Source organism: Heloderma suspectum, chromosome 6, assembly GCF_057233095.1.
Source record: "Heloderma suspectum isolate Gila_16-S chromosome 6, 16-S_ref, whole genome shotgun sequence".
NCBI classification, from domain to species: domain Eukaryota; kingdom Metazoa; phylum Chordata; class Lepidosauria; order Squamata; family Helodermatidae; genus Heloderma; species Heloderma suspectum.
Window position 1 is genome coordinate 24,650,760 of NC_139463.1, and position 21,837 is coordinate 24,672,596.

At 44.0% G+C, this 21,837-nt stretch overlaps 1 protein-coding gene across 2 annotated transcripts; it reads right to left on the reverse strand.

The window, feature by feature from the left end:
- Positions 1-3,725: 3,725 nt before the first annotated feature.
- Positions 3,726-21,129, reverse strand: TMEM218 (transmembrane protein 218). 2 transcript variants are annotated; one of them, XM_084803814.1, is made up of 5 exons: positions 21,093-21,129; positions 20,238-20,308; positions 17,493-17,603; positions 13,302-13,404; positions 3,726-4,084 (listed from the first exon to the last, which is right to left on the reverse strand). In XM_084803814.1, exons 3-5 carry the CDS (start codon positions 17,600-17,602, stop codon positions 3,947-3,949), a joined length of 351 nt encoding a protein of 116 aa, XP_084659940.1. In that variant the 5' UTR covers position 17,603; positions 20,238-20,308; positions 21,093-21,129; the 3' UTR covers positions 3,726-3,946. The 2 variants fall into 2 exon arrangements, with proteins under 2 accessions (XP_084659940.1, XP_084659941.1); XM_084803815.1 differs by having other exon boundaries at positions 20,799-21,129.
- Between the last annotated feature and the right edge of the window lie 708 nt (positions 21,130-21,837).

Sequence of the window (21,837 nt, forward strand, 5' to 3'; positions counted from 1 at the left end):
AGAGGGATGTGGTTCACTATCAGGAAGATCTGTTCCCAATCTAGCCCGCCCCTGGGTACATCTCGCTCCAGGTTTGAGGGGGCTCTCAGGAAAATGTCCTCTGGTGAGCCCCTTCTTATGTCAGCAGAACCCTAAGGTGGCTACTCACCCATCACTAAAAAAGAGGACACAAGAGGGCACAGATTTTCATTAAAAATTGCATACCCTAATTTAGAACTTACTATAATGTAAGTGAAAAGACAATACATCTCACCATAATGGAGAAGACCAAGTGATTTCTGTGCCTGCTCCATCACCTGTCCAGGTAGTGATAATGGGGAACTCCAAGGGCCCTACTTTCCCATCTTACGGTTCTTGTTCTTTAAATTAGATTCAGACTGGACAGCCCTTCAGAAGATGCCTTCAAATAGAGAATTGTCCTTTGACAGACCTCCAGATACAGAGTACTGTCTTCTGTGAAGTAGGACACATGGCCACCCTACCCCTGGCTTGCCTGGCATACGCAGCTAGGTTGGAAAGCTGCCATTTTGAACTTCCCACAATGCCCTTGATGTAGCATTGCTCCAGGGCATTGTGCAGAATTTAAAATGGCAGCTTGCCAACCCAGCCGCCAAGCTTGGAAGCCTAGGCTGATGCCATGGAGCTACATCAACAGCTGTGCAGAGAATACATCATGACACAATGCCCAGATTTATTTCCATGCTAGCTAACAGGCCCACCATTTTTTGGTCCTCTCTCCACCTCATCATGAATTTATCACATTTATATCTTGCCATTTGTCCAAGCAGCTCAGGTTAACATAACCCAAAGATTCCTTTCCAATGGACTCCTTCCATCAGAAAAAGGGAACTTGTGTATCCAACCATTGTTCCTCCGTTTTATCATCGCAGCAACCCTGTGAAGTAGGTTAGGTAGAGTGGTAGCGACTGGTCAAAGAGCTTCATGGCTGAGTAGATTGCTGAACCCAGCCTAGTCCAACACACTAACTACTACCACACTGGCCATGGGTTGACTTGTCCTCCATGAATTTTCCTATCCCCTTTTAAAGCTGTCTATACTAGTAGCTGCTACGACACCTTGTGGCAGTAAATTCCATAAACTGCTGGATCACAGCCAACGGTCTAGATCCTGCTGAGTTAGGCATGCTGAAACCCATTAATTTAAGTGTGCTTAAATCATCAGAAATTTTTAGATGCAGAGCAGTCTATAAATACTTAACTTGATGCTGAATTGTGACTGAGGTGCTTTTATTTAAAATGGGTTATTTGCTACTTTGAATGTTTGTATTTCTGAGCCAAGCCCATACCTGTCAACCTTTGCTCTGTAATAATGAAATCACAGCCTTATTACTTTATCGCCGTGACTATTGTGATTTCTGTCTATAAGAATCCTTTTTTAAAAAATGGAATCAAGAGAACTGGCAACTTTACATCTGCAATTTCTTGCCACCTCCCCAGGTTTTTATGGCTTTCCAAACGGGCTGTTGCCAATTAATATGTGATATGGAAACACTGACAATCTATTTCAGGAAGCTTTCCCTGGTATTTGCTGGGTTTTTAAGTATTCCTTAGCTGGCCAATTACTTTCCTACTTATTCCTCTTGTTAAAAAGAGGTTCAGCTATTTTAGAATTATTCTGTGAGGGTTTTTTATTCACTCCCGGGGCAAGTACCTTTAATGAAGTTAGAAAATGTATCTACGATCTTGTTAGAAAGAGCCCTTTGCCATCTCACATACCTCTTTCGTTAGGAGAAAAGGGGGCTGTTCTCCCATTTCAAGTTTAATTTTTTAGGCCAAATGAAAATTATTCTACAGCTAGTGCCAGCAAAATGGGAGATCTCAGTCCAGGGGAAATTAGAATCGCCTGTGGATTATGAATGAATAAGAACTAAGAGGATAACTCAAAGCAAAGAATATATTTAATATCCAGAAGTTATGGAACCACTGACCCCAAAAACCTATGTAGAAGACTGGGATAAAGATCTGCTTTTTGGGTACCCTATCCTAAAAATATGCTCAGCAAGAATGGCATACACTGACATTAATACAGTAGCATCTGGTGCAAGGTAACTGAAGATATTTCCAACCTACTATTCATGGTCAGTTCCAATACTGGGCATTGTTAGGGCAATGTGTATTCCACACTTTGGCAATTGCACTATGCACATCTGGAATTTAGTACTCAATGTGGTATTCAGGTCCTGGGGGAAGTATGGCTTCTATTTTGTTTTTAAAAGCAAGTTTCTAGCCATTATGTCTATGGTGCTAAGAGTGAAAACATTAGATGCACTTAAGGGCATTCCTCAGCTCACTGAATGTTTATGCACACCTAATTTTGCATAGGATTGAGTGGAAAATTCACACAGATTGGGTCTTCCAGTGGCCAGGGGTGGAGTTTTAGTATCCTCCATAGTTTCTTTCACTTATTGAAAGCTATCAGAACAGAAGCCACAATCAACTGTATGCTGTTTTGTACATCTAGGAACATGGAAATGTTTACCAGGCCAGCTTATTTGTCTGTCTAGGCCAGTGGTGGGCAACTTGTGGCCCTCCAGATGTTTTCCCTACAACTCCCATCATCCCTTACCATTGGCTTTGCTGGCTAGAGCTGATGGGAGTTATAGGCAAAAACATCTGGAGGACCACAAGTTGCCCACCCTTGATTCAAGCCATTGTGGTCTATTCTGACTGGCAGCAGCTCTCTAGTTTCAGGCAGGGTTTTCCTTGTTACCTGCTTTAAAACACACACACACAGCTAGAGATGCCATGGATTAAACCTGGGACTTTCTGCACAGAAAGCATGTTCTCTGCCACTGAGCTATGGTTCCTCCCATCTTATTCATATATTCAGAACCAGCCATCTATTCAGCGAAGGAGGTTTTTGCAAAGACTCTGTGATACATGTGAGGATCTCTGGATCAGACACCTAGGCAGGGAAATGATATTCTAAAGTCCTGGGCATCTAACTCATAGGGAATAATTGCAATCCCCATCATTAACAGGATAAAAAGTTGCATACAGGCAATAAATGACCTGACATGTGAAATTCAGAATCTAATTTGGAACTTAAAACTTCATGAGTGTGTGTACAAGTGAGATAGTGTTACTCATTCAGACATTACATTTTTCATATCTTGTGTGCGTGTGTGCACATGCACAGATGAGGAAGCAACTCCCAGATCTGAAAAACAACAGCAATGAGAGATTCAGTCCTGAGAGAAAACATTAAATCGGATATGGGCTGCTTTCCCTATACTTTTTAGAAGTGGACAAAAATCATCTGGTGACTAAGAAAAATGATCTCTGTTTCCATTTTGTCCTCCTGGAACAACTCCGCCAAGTGACTTCTCAGAGGGACTCATTAGCATCTCTCACCTGTGTCAGGAAGGAGTGGGGAGACAATAAATAAGCCCTTGGGGATCCATTAAATTAAATCCACTAAATACAGAAGGTACTACAAAGAAATACACAGGCTAGGTTTCTCTGTACAGAGCAGAGAGGAAAACAGAAACTGGTTGTGAACCAAATCAGCATTTAGTGTGTGAAAACTTCTATTTGTTTAATCAACCGCCCTGGCTAAAGGGCAGCTACCAACACTACAGTTGACATGGCGCCAGAATCAATACACTACCTGTACGGCTGAGCAAATGCATCGTCTTATAAACATGTTTTCCAAGGGAGGTGAACCAAAGGGGGAACCACAACATGAAAAGCAGACTTAGAAGTAACGCTACATGAACTGTATTTATTAAGCTGAATTTGTAACCTCTGTATGCTTGAAAAGCTCAGAATATCATAAAACATGGTATGAACAAAATAAAGTATTATATTTATTTAAAAAACCATTAATAAACATTTTGATTAAAGGGATTTAATTTCCTCTCATTTGGTACAGGAATGTCTTTTCTCTAGGCCTGGACAGTACCAGTGATGGGCAGCCTGTTCTCTTATGAGGCAACTCTCATTGGTTTGGCATACACAGGTTGCAGGATGTGGTGAATCAAAAGCAGGAAGAGGCATCCTAGGAAAACCACACTCAAAAGTGAGAGCAGGACGAAACGGCCAATGAAGAAGGCGTCCACAATCTGAGAACATACAGTTCACAAATTAGACATGCAGCGCAGCACAACACCTCTCCAATGCCAAACATAATAAGCAAACAACACTGAAAGGCCTGAAGGAATGCTTGTTCCCAAATCAACCCACCCATGTGCTGGAATCATCAGCGGCGGCTCTCCTCCAGGCACCCTACCATCTGAGGTAAGTGGGGAGGGGGCCTTTCTGTTGGTGCCCCCCCCTTCCAGAACTCCCATCCTATGGAGGCTCAGTTGGCACCTACACTTATCTTTTTGGTGCCAGTGAAAGTGAAGACTTTGTTCTCCGTGGGTCTTAAACCTCTGTGCCTTAACCTACTTTTCACTGCTACTTTATTGTTCATTTTATTATGATTTATGTGTTTTGCTGCAATGTATCTATTTATTGCACTGATTTTGTTTGTAATTTTAGGAACAGCTTTAGGAGCCATTTGACTGAAGGGCAGAGTATATACAAAATAACCAAATAACGTGAACATAACGTAAGAACAAAAGAAGAGCCATGCTGGCTCAGACCAAAGGCCTCATCTTTTCCAGCATTCTGTTCCCGCAGTGACCAAGCAGATGCCCGTGGGAAACCCACAAGTAGGACATCAGCGCAATAGCACCTTCCTGCTGCTCATGTTCCTGGCCAAGTAGTGTTCAGGGCCATATTGCCTCTGACACTAGAGGTATAGCCATAATTAGAAGAAATACATAGCCTTATTACATACGTTATATTATATATAGGCTTATTATACATAGACAAATACATTAATTAGTCTAATCTTATACATAGACAAATACATTAATTAGTCTAATCCCCTTTTAAAGCTGTCCAAGTTGGTTGTCATCATCACATCTTGTGGGAGTGAAGTCCACAGTTTAGCTACATACTGTGTGAAGGAGTGCTTACTTTTATCTGTCCTGAATCTCCCACCAATCAGCTTCATGGGATGACCCCGGGTTCTACTACTATGAGAGAGGGAGAAAAACATCTCCCTCTCCACTTTCTCCACACCATGCATAATTTTATACACCTCTATCATCTCTCTCCCCGCCCCCACTTACTTGCCTTTTTTCTAAGCTAAAACCCCCCAAATGTTGTGATCTTTCCTTGTAGGGAAGTGGCTTCAGCTCATCGATAATTTTGGTTGCCCTTTTCTGTACCTGTTCCAACTCTACAATATCATTTTTGCAGTGCACTATTTCACATGTGGTTGCACCACAGAGTTGTATAAAGATGTTATGATATTGGCGGTGTTATTTTCAATTCCTTTTCTAATGATCCCCAACATGGAATTTGCCTTGTTTCACAGAAGCCACACACTGGGTCGATGTTTTCATTGAGCTATCCACCACAACCCCAAGATCCCTTTCCTGATCCATCAGCGCCTGAGTAAATGGCTCTATAATCTTCTTCAGATGAATTGCCCCTGGCAAACTAGGAGATATTAAGGGCTGATGTGTGAAAAGCTGGATGGAAACATGAAAAAAGGTTGGACCTGTTCAATCACAGCCTTCCTAGGGTAACTAAAAAAAGCAGCAGGACAATTACAGAGGACCCCATACCCACTGGATGGTGGTTTTGTAGAATCTCTGCATGTTCTCTTACTACATGTTTTGTATTTAAAACTTTTATATCTGTTTTACAAACACTCAGGGCAGTTATCAAAATATGCTGGCAAAATCCAATATATTTCATGATAAAATCAAACAGTAACTAAAAAACCCCACAAGCAAACAGAAGGAGACTTCCAAAGTGAATCAATAGTATATAGTTTTAGGTTCCAGTCTGAAGACTCATCCCACTAAATGGGATAAACAGCAGCCCATATCAAATTTATTCTCACGCAAGAGTATCTCCAGTTCTTGTTTACAGTAAAGGCTCCTGGAATTAACAAATGCACAATTAAATATTTCTTGAGTTTTCCTTCCACGCTCATTAAGGCTTGACACTTGCAAAAAGCCTTGGGTCTGGTATGTATATTGGTTGGTTTGTGCTCTAGCTGCCCCCTAGCTGCACTCTGCCCGCATGGTTAACATCAAACACCTGATGGCTACGGTGGCCACTCTATCCTACAAATGAACTTGGAGATACATGCCAGAACACAGGGGAGGAGCAGTGTTAAAACTTCCATTTGGATACAAGGACCCCCCCCCCCCGCCGCCGCCGCCCTTAAAGGAAGGGTGTAGTCATAAGATACCCCATCTGGCCCCACCCCAACAATAAGACATGAATTCCAAAACCACCTTCCCAGCTCCTGGGATTGCTCAACACATTCTGCTTACAGCAAAGGTGAGCTTCATGAAACAGCATTAACACAAGCTTGACCTTGCCTTCGCTACAGAGCAAGTCTCCTGTGGGTGACATGTTTGCTCGTTCAACACGCTTCACTTTTTAATTAGCCAATTAGCAGGCTTTGGGTGCTGAAAACTCAGGGCATGTATTATTGATACCATATTGTGCTGGGCTGAGGCTAAGGTTAGTCCTAGAGATCCTCAGAATGAACTCTTTTGTTGCACAGGCCTGTCTCTCCAACATTCACTGCACCTCTCAGCCCTGCTTCCGCTGGTCCTCCTGAACTTTATTTTGCAACGTTGAGTGAAACAGGGATAGATATGTAGGGTAGAGGAGGAGGAGGGAGGTGGGTGGAAATAGGGCCAGGATTCAAATCTTGGGGATACAAGGACTTGAACCAGGGGTCTTGCCATGGCTGATTATTGCTAGTTCCTCTGTTCTGCTTTAACACCAGGCTTAGACTAGCAGTGAGCTCTGATACAGTAGGAGCTTTGCACGACTCCACCCCAAAAGGAGATGACTTGCCCTTGCTGACCCTTACTGGGTATAAATCCTTTCACGGTCTGTAGACTAGGGGTGGCAAACCTTTCTCAGCCTGGGGGTAAGGATTCCAATTTGGGAAAGGTCTCAGGGGCTGCATTCCAGCAGAGGGTGGGACTAAGGGAATGGAGCGGAGCCAAGAGCAGATATAATTCTTACTAATCTGGACACTTTCCCACCAAGCATACAAAACATAGCTCAGTTCTATGCGTTGCCTACCAGAATAGCTCTCATGCCTGCAAAGCACAGTTCTATTCAATGCAGGGTAGTTAAAAGTATAATTCCCTTAAAATACCCTCTTATCTCTGATCGCTGATTGGAGATAACAGCAGAAGAAGCTTAAGGGCTGGATGGGGAACTCCCAGGGACTGCATCCAGTTTATGGGCCACAGGTTCCCCATCTATGCTGTAGACCTTTGCCTGCTCCTCAAGCCCTGCAGCCTTCTCACCTTGAATTGCCATTCTTCATTGCCCCTCCTCAGTTCCTCAATGCCTCAATTCCTTCACCCAAGTCTGCATCCTACACCTCATTTCATCCTGGTCTTGCCTTTGGACTGATTCCTTGGTCAATGGCCTCAGCTCTCTCTTGATATCCATATGGACACCAGAGATTATTTTGAATGCATCCTGACCACCTCAGCTCCTGCCTTTTAGCACCAGCATAGACTCATTCCCTTCTGAACCTTGCTCTTAGCTCCTGGCACAAACATATGTCTCAATCCTGCAGCTCCAACCTTTTTTTTTATTGCACCCTCTGCTGCTGTCCCTTTTAATTCTTGCCCATCTTCTCCAGAACCTGACTATCACACTGCCTTCAACTATGTTAACTGCCACTGTGGATCCTTGTTTGCTTGTGACAGAACCAGGGGGGCGGGCAAGAGCTGCAGCTTGCCTTAGAGTTTGGCCAAACCTGACCCAGCAACCAAAAGCTGCCTGGGACACAGCACTTGACCCTAATTAAATGTGCCCCCAATTCTGCAGGTGCAGCAGGTCTTGGATCAGATGGTGTTTGCTCCACCATCTAAAATCAGATACTGGAACCTGAATCACAACTGAGGCATGCAATGATCTTTGAGAAATATGCTAGGGAGAGGACTTCCATCTTGCATGGCCTACTTAGTATGTGTGTGTTTTCTTTTTTAAAAACTAGAATTCCTGTGGGACTCTTAACAGTTCTGGCATAATTAAACTGTGTGAAGTGTTCCAGAGCAGGCACTCCTGCTTAACAACATAAGAAGTCCCTTCCTGGATCAAACCAAGATTCACCTAGACCAGCTTTCTTTGCAAGAATTCTTACAACCATTGGGCATGAGATGGTCTACCAGGGACTGACCAGTGGTGTGGCAGTGGTCTACTGTCTGCATAGCCTTAAGCCAGAAAATGACCATTCCACAAACATCAAGGGTTTATTCTGACATTCAGTTTAGAGAATGCTCCTATTATAAGTAAATCCTACAAATCCAGATTGAAAGGCAGATCAAGTGCCAACATAACCGATAGTTGGGGGAGCTTTGCTGTGTGTATGTTTTGTGTGGGGAGAGCTTGATATGATGAAAGAGCAATCAAGGCAAAGTCTAGAACTCACTCAGTAGCCAATGTGAGTCCCTTCCTTGCAGGCTCGGTGCAATCACAGAGAAGTGGGAGGGGAATGGAGCTACATTGCTTCTTATTAGCGAGAGTCACAGACACTATCCAATAGGCACCCACAACACTCGTGCAATCACAGTCCAGGTAGCACTCCAAAATGCAACTACCCTGCTGGCTGAGGAAAAGAACTACATTTTCCCAACAACAGTCAATTATTATTAACTATTATTATTATTAATAATAATAATAACAACATTTCTATACCACCCATAGCCGAAGCTCTCTGGGCAGTTTACTATTGCTATTGTAGGAAAAATGCTGTCTCTCTCCCGGTCGCCCCAATTAAAAGAAAATTAAATTCCACAGATGCTTTCCCTTGAGAAATTATGTCTGGATCCCTTGCAACAAGAGCACATTAGTTGTGCTATAAACTTAAAGGCTGGACGAGGAAGTTCTTCAGAAGAAAGATACAGCTGGCCTAAGACAGTCAAGGCGATTTCCCCTGCTGCTGAGTGTGGCGACAGTGCGGCTGTGTGCAGGAAAGCAGTCATGAAGGAGCCTCATGCCAGAGGGCTCAAAGCATCCCCAGTATCTCGAGAGGAGGACAGGAAAAGGGTTTCGTAATGAATGTGGAGTTTAAATAATTAGGACTGGGAAACCTCTGGGAAGGCGGAGAATTTCCTCTGAAGCTGAGCGGTAAGGGAACCAGACTGCTGGTAATGGAAATTCAGACCATTTTGGAGGGTTAATCTAGCAGTAGGGAAAAGCCTCAAGGAGGAACATTTGATTATCGGTGAAATCTGCTGGAGGCAGCAGCTGCGCTAGTGAAAGTGTGTTTGGGGGGGTGGGGAGAGGGTAGGATTACAGTTGCCCCTGGAGAAAGGGCTTCTGGGGCGGGGAGAGAGAACACTCTAATAAGCAGCCAAGTGTCGGCACCAAGAGAAATAAAAAGCAGCTCCCAGGATCAAAGATGTGATCATCATAATTAAAATTCACATCTTTATTGCCAGCCATTTATATAGCATTCTTCTTAACAGGCTACAGGTCATGTTCCTGAATCTGAGGCAATGAAATACTCCACAGTGTGGGGCTTGTAGAGAAAGGACTGGGGTTCAAGGCAGCTTTTTAAGAGAGGGGAAACAAGAGGAGAACCCAGCAACCAGTTGGATCAAAGAACCTGGCCTTCTGCATGTAGTGTGACGGAGCAGACAGTTCCCCCACCAAATTGTAGCATTGAAGGTTGGAGACTACTGGAGGCAGACAGGTAAAATGAGAAAAGATCAGAGCAAAATAATTAGGGCAAAGAAGCAGGCACGAGAGGGGACTGAGAGAAGGACAACAAGGAATGTGGCAAGAGACAGTGGCTCTAACCAATCAGGGGAGTCACAATAGAAAACACACTGACTGCATAATAGTGTTACACTTACACAGGGTTCTTAGTAGTTACGAAGATGATTGCCAGCTATGAACAAAGGTATTCACCACTGGCAACTTGTTTAACGTTCAATAGATAGAGAAGAAGCAGAACTAAAAGTCACACGCAATGGTGGTGACCACTGGTTTTAAAAATGAGACAAATTCATGGAGGATGTTAGCCATGATGGCTAAATGAAATATCCATGTTCAGAGGATGTATATCACTGAATCCCAGTTAATAGAGGGCAACAGCAGGGAGGGTTCTTCTTATGTTCTTATATGATTTTCCCTGCAAAGAGATGTAGTGGAGGGAGGGGTAAACATAGCTGTGCTGTGAGCAGACAAGAAAACAAGCCAGAGAGAAAATACAGTGAATCATACAAAGAAGCCCTCAGTACTGATTGGTAACCAAAAGTTCTAGCTATATTTTACTTAGGTATGTTGGCTATTCGATAAAAGTAAAAAAGCAACAGCAGGGACCTTAAAGGACTAATCTTTAAGGTGAACATAAGAACAGCCCCACTAGATAAGACCAAAGGTCCATCTAGCATGATCCCTAGTTACCACAATGCTATCAAATTCAACAAGTGGAACATTGCCAAGGAAATCTGAAGCAGGTTAGGTGCTGCATGACTCTGTTTTGCTAAAAGAGATTAAGATGGCTACACCTCTGGCATTATAGGCATAAAAGACTCCCAACTGACATGGAATTTCTGGAGACTGGAAGCAGGAAACTGCATGAATCCAAATCCAGGCTTGCAGATACAAATGTAATTGTTTGGGCTACTGATGAGCCTGTACACCACAACAATGAAAGAGCTGAAGAAGGAGTGAGGTAGTTTCTTCAGCCTTTTAACAGGTGGTCACAACCAGTGTTTTCCATTAACATGGAATAAACTTCTAGTTGCCAGTCAGTATGCCCATGCGCCTACGAACATGACGCCAGGCATCTTCTGTGCACCTTCTAATGGAAAAAATTATTTCCCTAACGAATGACCCAATGTGGAAGTAGATTCACTTTGCAAACAAACCTCAGTGTAAAAGCATTTCCCTTCAGAGGCTGCTACAAGGTACCTAATATGGCAATTTCGGTGGGTAATTTAAACATTCCTCTCAAAGCTTTACTTTCCAGCTCAAAAACTTTATTATTTTTAACTGTACTTTTCCCATGTCTTCAGGGGGGAAAAAACTAGCTTCAGTCAGATTTCTTTTAAAGCTTCAGTGCTGGCTGTCTGGCCAAAATAATAATAATAATAATAATAATAATAATAATAATAATAATAATAATAATTCTGTTTTAGTATTAGATTTCTCTGACATCAAGGGGATTATAGGAACAAAGGAAGTTGCCTTATATTGTCTCCTCTGACTGGCAGTGGCCCTCCACGATCTCAGGCAGAGGAAGGTATTTCTCACCACCTGCTACCTGATCTTTTATCATCATCATCAACATCTTCTTAACTTTAACTGGAGATGTCAGGGATTGAATTTACGACCTTCTACAACAGGGGTGTTGAACCTCAGGCCCACAGGCCAAATCCAACCAACCTGGGGTCCAAATGTGGCCCTCCAGGTTTCCCCAAATGGACATCCCCCCCTTCTCCAGTCCCCACCCCATTTCCACTGACCACTGATTGTTTGGTGGTTTCCTGGCTTTCGTGCACTCCTCTCCTCCGCCCCCCATCCTAAGAGGTGGAAATGCCTCCCCTAAGGCTTAGTTACTGGCAGCAAGAGCTTTAAGCTAAACTATTATGGTGTTTTGGTCTTGCCCATTTTGCCTTTGGCTCCACCCACCACATGATGTGGCCCCCTGGTGCTTTTCTGAAATTTTCAGCCTTCAGGCTGAAAGATGTTCAACACCCCTGCTCTACAAAGGAGGGGAGCTCTGCATCACAGCAGGGTGGCAGAGAATGGCAGTACAGGAGAATTTGGCCGCAGCAACAAAATTGGTGGTAAATTTGGGCATGCCAGGTTGTCACAAGGGGCCACATCAGGGCTGTGGGTTGTGCACCCCTGTTCTACACGGAAGTGTAAGAACACAGGAAGCTACCTTATACTGAATCAGGTTGTTGGTCCATCTAGCCCAGTATTGTCGACACTGACGGGCAGCGACTACTTTACCACTGAGTTACAGTCCTTTCCCAATACCAGAGATAAAAGGGATTCAGCCTTGGAACTTCTGCATACAACTATGGACTCTGCTGTTATTTGGACTACCAAATATTCTCACTACTGTAAGAAGAACTCCAACAGTATGAAAAGGAAGTAGAGTGTAGGCTGGACAGAGAAAACAAAGTATCGGAGGTGAATGAACGTGGGGCAAAAGGAAGGTGGAACGTTCTGATGTGCACTGCAAATCAAGCCACTGGTTAAACTTAGCCAACAAAGCCACAATGCTCTTTATACAGACTGATTTTCCCTGCTGTGTATCATTATAGCAAGCATAATGCTGTTGCCTTTTAGAGGTACATCACATAAAACATCAACACTGTGGTACTTGAATGCATTTTGATGGTTCTCAATTTATCTCCATTACACCTAATGGTAATTATAACCTTTATAATGGCACTGCACTCATGCTTCATCCTCAACTATTTCCTTGCAAAGGGAAACCATTGTTCCTGTTTGGCAGAAACTAAGCCTGGAGAAGGCGAGTTCACATACACATTTTCCCTGGCATGTAGAATCCTACATGAGGCGGAGAGCTAGAGCAACTCTCAAATGTGTAACCTAGCCAGGGCATGCCTGCATAAATCCACAAAAACAAAGGTGGAGGTGTGGTGCTAAAGGTAAGAGAGGCTACACTTCAAGAGACTAGGATCAGTTTGCACCTAAGCTTTCCACATGTACAAAACCCACTGTTTGCCTGTATAGGCCTCCAGGAGACTCCCAGAGCAACAGCTGTTTCTTGACAACACCCGATTTATTTTCAGGATAGACAGGACAGGCAGGCCTGCTCAGTCTGGACTACTTGTTACTGAGGGAGACCACCTGGTTCTTCCTCTTTACCTCCAGACAACTGGCTACCAATTGGACTCCAACTTATTTGTCTCTGACCTCTCAGACTGCCTTCAGTCCACCCTCAGCCTGAGCACCTGCCACCCAACTTCTAACAGCATTGGTCTAACACTCCTTCCTTCCTTCCTCCCTCCCTCCCTCCCTATCCAGTAACTCACTCCTTCAGCCAGCATTTGCTTTCTCCTCAAAAATGGGTAATTAGCTGACCACTTGTAGTGACGCATTTCACTGGGATTATACTTAGTGCAAGTGCTTAGCCTGTTTGAGGTCTGTGTCAGATTGTGAACAACCCAGATTTGAAACTGTTAGTATAAAAAGCACTATGATTTTTTTTCAAAGGGGAGGGGGGACTCTCAACACTTTTACCTTAATTTCTGCAGGTGGTGATGGCAACTCACTCGCACGAGGGAAAAGCAACAGAGCTAATGTGATGATCACGGCAGCAAAGAAAACTGGAATGACAGAAAACCTAGAGAGAAACAAAGGGATAACAGGTAAAACTGGGATCCTAACCACGTTTCTTTGCGAAATGTTGGCATAGGATTGCCATCTCTAGCAACCCAAATGGTGGATGCATTCCTTTACATCTCCTTGTGTGGCAGGAGAGGAGGCAGCCGTAGCAATTCCCACCCTTTCCCTTCCCAGTCATGTTACCCAACGTTTCCTGCACCTGCCATGTTAAGCAAGAATCCAGGCCTACCACGCAGTAAGTGTGAGAACAGGACCAGAGCGGCAACTGGTAGGAGGAGCCATGTCTGTCTTCTCTCCGACTGCATCAGGGGATTTAACAAAAACTGTCCAGCAAGCTGACAACCCCACATGTGCATAGGATCAAGCTGCAAGAATATCAGCACTTCTGCTATTCACAGCCATCTCAAGGCCTAGTCACATCTCCAAGTGTTTATTTTAATGACTGCAACCTTAGGTGCAATTTACAGAAATCAGTGCAATTACACCATTGAAAGTGCTCTATGATTCCCCCTCACTACTGCAGGAAGGAGGCTTAAAGGGAAATGGCAAGTTCTGGAAAACATGCATTCAGCAATCTGCATCTATTTTTGCCAAGTTTCTTTCTTTCCTTTTTTTTTAATAAAATAGCAAAAGGCTGCTTGATAACAGTTAACACATGCCATGTCTTGAGAAGCTAGAAGATGCTTTTAAAGGCCCTATTAGATTAAGTGGAAGATACTCAACTGCAAATTTTCATTTGGCATAGTTTACTATTCACAGATTTTGCCAAATAGGAACAACAACAACTTTTAATAATATTCCCTACTTGCAAAAAGAAAATCATAAGAAAAGACATTTGCATTATGTGAGCAACACGGGGGGGGGGGGCGGGGGGCTGGGGTAGAATTTAAAGATAAAAGTGTCAAAATGCTTCCTGGAAATTTATTATACTACATTTAACAGAGAGAAAGAGGGGGGAAAAACACAGTGGATCAGCCTAAACTTCTGGTAAAAACTAAAAGCTTTATTCTCTAGACCATGTTTCTGTGGCCCTTAAGTTGTTTCCTGACCACTGGCCATGTTGGCTGGAGCCGATAGGAACTAGAGTCCAACAATGTTCCAGGTCTCTGTGTTGAGAAGGCACACGTGGCTAATTTGTTTTCATTTCTATTGTACCAAACAACAGTCCTTCCCCCACAGGGACCTCAGAATTATTTTATTTGGGAGGCTCATGACCCAATATTAAATTAAAAATTAAACACAAAGGGGATCCCAGCTGTACTGAAAAGACACAGTTCACAAGTATTATAGAATGGTAGGAGAACTAAGCCCCTTTTATACATTATACGCATGAAGGGACACCACACAAGATCTGTGTTTTAGATAAGAACATCTGCAGGGGGAAAGCCAACACGCATAGGCATTCCTGAGAGCTGGAACTCCAATTATGCAGGATTCCAGCTCTTGGCAGCACATATGTTGAGGTCTATGTGCACAGACTTCCCTACTACAGATGTGAGGTGAGGGGAGAAGGGCTATACCTTTCCTTCTTGTTTATTACAACAGCAGTCTTTTTTGCTTGATCAACCAGGGGAGGGGGGTCCTTTCCAGGATTCCTGCCCACTGAGTAAAGCTTAACTTTGTAATAGCCTCTCTTTGCATGGAAGTAGGTATTTCATCTCAACATGATTCTAGGCCAAAAGAATTATTTAACTTTTAAGGGCTTGGACCCGCAGTGCCATAAGCCAAACATTCCAGCTATATTCACACTATATTTTGGAAGATTGCCCACTCAGAACCAGGCATTGCATTAAAAAAAAAAATGGGTAGGAGGAATATCAAACAAACTGAAAACTCTCAGCAGTCTTTTTCAGTAGCAGAGGATTCTATGACTGTGTGATAAATCCTGTTCAGAAAATCCTTTTCTGTCTTGTGGATGAGAATCCAGTGCTTTTCCATTGCCCCAGACAGACAACCTAACCAGCCAATAGCAGGATATCAATTAAACAAGCAAAGGCTTCCTAACTTATTAAGGGAACAATCCTATGTTCCTCAGACAGCATCTGGAGGGGGACATAGGATTGTTTGGTTTCTGGGCTCCAAGGCTGGAAATGGGGCTTTGACCTCGGAGCCCAGAAACTGCGCTCTCCCCCTCCCCGATAGCACAGTTCTGGCTACATCTCCATGCTTGGAAATGGAGCACGGACATGGGAAACGGGGCTGTTCCTGGGGGCACGGAGGGGAGGAGGCTGGGACAACTGCCAAACGACCACCCCAGCCTCCCCCTCTGAAGGCCGCCCCAGCCTCTTTCCCTCCCCCTCCAAAGTGCTGCGGCTAGATGGGTGAAAATGCCCGTCTAGCAGAAATGCAGGGCGGCTGGAGGTAAAGGTCACCTCTACATTTCAGCTGCCCTGCACTGGATACTTGGCAGCCTCCAAGGAGCTGCTGACTATTTTCATAGGACTAGACATTAAATCATAAGTAACAGGAGTAAGCAAGTGCACAGGCCATGATCTGGCAAGCCTTTGTCCTTAAAAGTCTTTACAATGAAACATTATGCAGTAAAACAGATATATTATAACCCAAGTCTTGTCTGAGAACAAAAGAATAGAACATGAAGAGGTCTTTTGCTTTCATTTCAGAGTTTTTCCCCCCAGTGGTAGTAGGGGATTTAATGAATCTATTATACTTTTCAAATAATTTCACAATACATCATTTGCATGCTTGGTTTGGGTTTTTTTTAAAGGCTCTGACCCAGTTAAATAAATCTTGATTAATCATATCAGCTTTAGTGTATTAACTGATTAACTAATTAAAATTTGCATCTAAGTAAAACAATAGTTCTGAGAGGAAACAAGCATACTTATTTCACATGATTTTACATGATGTATGTATGCCTATGTCATGTCAAAGAAGGGAGAATGCCTCTTTTAAGATGGTGGTTGCTAGCTGCAGTTTTGTAAGTAGGTGTATTTTTTAAAAAAAATCTGCTGCTTAAGCACCTTTTTAGTCAAACTTAAAAAAAAATAATCTGATTAAACACTGCAGCCCTCTTTAAAAAAAAAAAAAAACTTCATCTATGACATCCTCCTAACCTCTAAATGAAATAGCATTGCAGTAAAATACATGCTGTAAAATATATTCAGAATAGATCAGAAGTGCATTGTTAGTACCTCTGATCTCTTTTCATTCCCCACCAAAAAGTCCCATGTGACAAAGTATTAAAATCACCACTTTGAGTAATCTGGAAGCAAGGTGGGAATACAAATGTAATTAAGTAATTTAGGATGCAGTCCTATGGCTATTTAGACAGAAATAAGTCCTATAACTCCCAGCATTTCCTAGCCAGTATGGCTGACTGGGGGATGCTGGGTGTTGTAGGACTTATTTCTGCTAAAAAAAAAGCATTGGATTGCATCCTAATTTAATGATGAAATGGCTGAAATCATAGAAAAACAACAACTACAGAGTCTTGCACCCTAATTTCTGAAGAGGAATGGCTGAAATTGGAATGACTGAAATCATAGAAAAAACAACAGTCTTGTGGCACCTTAAAGACCAACAAATGTATTATGGTGTATGTTTTTTGTGGACTAAAGCCCACTTCATCAGATGCATGAAGTGTTATCCTGAGTTCCAAGTGTATAGATATATGCATACATGGTTGGGAGTGGAAATTTTAAATGGTGAGGTCAGGGAGAATTGAAACACAAAGCACAGACAGTAGTAATTATCTTATTTACTGTGGCCAGTTGTTGGGTGATAGCACTGAGATTCTTGCACTGATGAGCTGATGTGATTTTTAAAAACCCTACACAAGCCCCTCCTTAAATTGAATTCATACAATCATGGGAGAAGGCCTTCTCGGTCATGTAGTCCAAACTCCTGCTCAATGCAGGACTCTAGAGCTGGAGCATCCCCAACAGATGGCTGTTCACCCTCTGCTTGAAGACCTCCAGCAAGGGAGATCCCATCACCCCTCTAAATAATTGGTTCCATTATTAAATTGCTCTTACCATCAAGAAGTTCCTCTTAATGTTTGCCTAAAATCCACATGCTTAGCAGTTTCCCCTCCAATTACTTTCCCAGCATGAGATATCACCTTACCTAGCAAGTCCAGACACTCTGGATAACAACACGCAGAGCAGCAAGGTCAGTACCCAGAGCAGTGCTAAGATGAATACGCCTGGCCCAACTCCAAGTACTGTACCAGGCATCCTGGAAGGAAAGAAAGAAAAGCCTCCATAAATGTTTGTTAGCACAGGACCACCTCTGCCATTCAAACCTGGAGGTTTGGTGTCTGTGGAGCTATGATGGCTCAATATGACAGAATGGACATGATTTCCCCTGGGACCCTCTATTCATGGGGAGGAATATTTTTAAAAGCTAGAACATAAAGCAGAGACATGGGTAAAAGTGAATAGTGGCTAAAAATAACAGATATTGCACCAAAAAATGTCAGCCACAATATGACATAGAGTTGAACAGTTTGCTGCTGTGTAATATGTGACACCACCGTAATGGGAATTCATGGATGGGCATTCCAAGTCTCCCTGGGGGGTGTTTCCACTAGTGATTTACTCCGAGTTGACTACATGTTGAGTTTGTTAGGGACAGATGATGTCATGGCCATCCAGCAGCCACCCCAGAGCTTATCAGGGAAAACCTGGATTTCCTGAGACTGCTTAAAGTCCGATTCTTTTCCTTAAGTCGACTTCTCTGCAGTATAGTTGTTGTGTGCCCCAACCCCCATCTTTGGCAGGGGTATGTTAGCCCTGCTCAGGGGTGTGCCTTTCACCATGACCCCAGTCACAGGGTGTTTCCTGTCTCCCGTCCTGTGTTTCTCAGCACAGACCAATTAGAGTCTACTCAGAAACAACTCCCATTGTGCTCAATGATGCTTTCCCCCCAAATGCGCACATCAGAAGCAACTGTTTTGCCCCTCTGTTAAAGCAATCCAACGCACCAACAGATTAGGAGGCTTGGGGCTGCTTGTGATGCTTCTCTAATGTGCACATCGCAAACAACTATTTCGCACCTTTGTTAGGGAGAAAATGGGGGGAGAGCCGGGGGGGGGGCTTCTCACACACCCCACCCGGAAGTGAAGCGACTTAGAATGTTGCAAAGCACACCCACATGGAGCCCTGCCCAGACCAAAAATGGCTCCTAGAAAAAATGCACATAAGCCACTCCTCCCTTCTCCTTCCATCACCGTGGAGACACAGCCCTGGTTGAAAGCCAGCACTCAAACCACTACAGCACATTACATCATGATCCATCTGGATTGCCCCATTGAAGCGTACAACGTATCGATGGCTATCTACCTGAAGTATGCTAGCAAACCCTTGGGGAATATCACAGCTTAGTGACTGTAGTAGTTGGTATCTTCAAAGAAGGCTGGGAAAGAGCCCTGTATGAGACCCTGGAGAATTGCGAGCAGTTAATGTAGCCCAACCTTCCCCAACCTGGCAAGATGTGTGGACGACAACTCCCATCAGCTCCATGGGTGTGGATGATGGGCACTGCAGTCCAATACATCTGTTGGGTGCCAGGTTGGGGAACAATGGTCTGACTGAAGTACAAGGCAGCTTCCTAAGTAGGCGATACAGCAGAAGTGGGACATCGTTTCTCTGCCTAGGCCTGCATTCCCTTGGGGGTGATCTGTCTGGGCCCACAAGGTGGCTCTCTCTTTCAGCATCCTCCTTCTCTCCCTGTTGGGAAAGGGACACATCCCTCTTGCCACAGTCTAAACTGCTTGCTTGCAGAGCACTTCTGAAATCTGGCCTAGAACTGCAGGTTGCCCACCCCTGAACCTCTGTATGGTTCAGTCAACAGGACTTTCATCAGGAAGACATGGTTCCAACTCCAAAAGCTTCCATGATCTCATCAGATGACCCTACACAGGTGACCTCAGAGCTGGAAAAGTTGTAGAAAAGGGCAAGGGGTCTGAGCATCTTTACTACAAGGGAAAGCTTTTCCAGGACTTTTAGGGTGCTTCCAGAAAGCGAGGTCCTAGTGCTACAACAACAACAACACTGTGCAGCTATTCTGTCTTTTCCTCCTTAATGGACTGTTAGTGGAAAGAAAAAAGTCTGAAGAAGCATTGGGAAAACACAGGAGGGTTACAAGGTGAAGCCATCGGCATCTGAAACCCTAATAAAATTCTGTGAACAAGCCAGGATGATAGAGCCAGGAAAGACTCATCTGAAAGTACCCCTAGTTTAAGACAAGAAGAAGAAAAAAAGACAAGGTTTGGAGGACATAATTAAAAAATAATGTATAGAAAGTAGAAAAAGAGTTTTTTCTCCCTCTCCCTTCATACTAAAATTTGGGGCTCACCCAATGAAAGTTACTGGCAGTAGATTTGGGAAAGGCCAAAGAAAGTACTTCTTCATACAATGCACAATTAAGTCACAGAAATGGCTGCCACGAGATGTAGCGATGGCCCCAGGCTTAGATGGCTTTAAACAGTGGTTACACAAATTCACAAAAGAGGAAAGGTCTATCAATTGGTATTAGCCATGGCAGCAAACTGGAACCTCTATGTTTGGAGGCATTATGCTGCGGAGGGGGGCAACAGCATTTGGGGGAAGCCTTCCCATCCTGGTGCCTCCCAGATATGTTGCACCACAAGTGTCCATGCTGGCTGGGGTTGATGGGAGTTGTAGTCCAACACAACTGGAGGATACCAGGTTGGAGAAGGCTGCTTTATAGCTTGCTTGTGGCTTCAATGAAGCTTGTAGCTGGCTACTGCATGGAATAGGATGCTGTGCTAGATGTTGGCCTGACTTAGCTGGTCCAGTCTTATGTCCTCAGTCCCAAATCTGTAAAAGAGAAATAACATGGACTTACCTCACAGTGGCTTTGCCACTTTCCCCCCAACCTCCAGCAGGGCTCCTGTGCTTTCAAAGCTGCATGGCAAGCTAGGAAAGACAAAATCAACAGATCAAACTTTTCCCCCGTTTTGTTTTAGGTATTACATTTTTATCCCACCGCTCCTTTAAGGAGCTCAGGGTGATACACCTGGTTCATATACCCCCTTGTTACCCTCACAAGAACCTTGTGAAGTTCATTAGGGTGAGAAACTGGGATATCTAGAACCTCCGTGATGGGCGGGGGAGGGAGTAGAGAAGGGGGGAAAGAGAAGAAAACCAGTCAATGCTTATTGAATGCTTCTGTGTTCAACAATTGTGTGAACGGTTTCTAAACACATTATTTTCTATTTAATGGGCTTATATCCTGCTCGTTCTCTCAAAAAAAAAAAAAAAAGAGGCTGCCACTCAAGTCGCTTAGGGTGCAACCCTATGCAAGTTCAGACAGAAACAGGTCCTACAACTCCCAGAATATAAAAACAAAACATTACAGGTGCAACTTCCCCCAACAAGGAGATGCTGTGATGGGGCAAAACTTCACCGGTTGAATTCCTGCCTACTCTGCAGGTCTTCCGGGCACGGCAGCTCTGTCCGGTGGTTGTGGAAGAGGAAGGGCAGCAGCCTACCTCACGGGGATGTTGTTGCTGGTGTGTGTGTGTGTGTGAGAGAGAGAGAGAGAGAAAATACAGAACAAGATTAAAACACTTTGCCGGTCAAAAGTGCTTTTAAGGTTTGGAATAATATAGCGGAGCCACGGGCGCGGTGGGAAGAGGAGCTCTGGAGAGGGAAAAGCCCCGCTGTGGAGCCCAAAGCAAAGGGATGCTCCGCCCCGCACCTGCAGCCTGGACGCAGAAAGGGCCCAACCAGGCCCCAAGCTCATTTCCCTCCTGGCAGCATGGCCCGAACGAGCGGAGGCATATTAACCAATCACGGAAGGGCTTCTATTTAAGCCTGCCCCGTGGCGACCAATACGCATCTCCCTTTCACCTCCTCTCGCGGATCGGATTGGCGGTTACTATGGGCAACTCCGAAGCCTCGCCAAGAGAGCACCGCCTCTTCGGGACCGTGCACGCTGATTGGGTGAAGGGGGGGTGGGTGGAGCGGAGGCATTTCTGCACCAATCGCCTTAGTCCATTTCGCCCGTCGTCTTCGCCATCCTTTCCAGCTGGGGGTTTAGCAGAAGCTGCTTTTGCGCCGCTGACAGCGAGGCGGGAGACAATATTTCATTCCCGGGAACATCTGATGACGTTTATTTTCTTTTTTTCTGTAGCCAAAGGAGGTCCAAAATCATTCTCCCTGCCCAAAGGTTTTGCCAGCTTTTGCAAGAAACAAAACCATAAAGTGCATGTTAATTTCATTTAAATGTATGCAGTTTTTGAAGTGTCAATTGCCTAGCACCAAGGATGAACTAAAAATAAAAAAGAAGCCCAACACAAACAAATCAAGTAAAGAAGCAACACACCTGCAGCAACAGAAACCAACAAGCCCCCTTCTTCCCCCTCAAAAAACGATTATCACCACCACCACTATTATTATTACTATTATTATTATCATCATCATCATTCTGCCTTTCCTCAGTG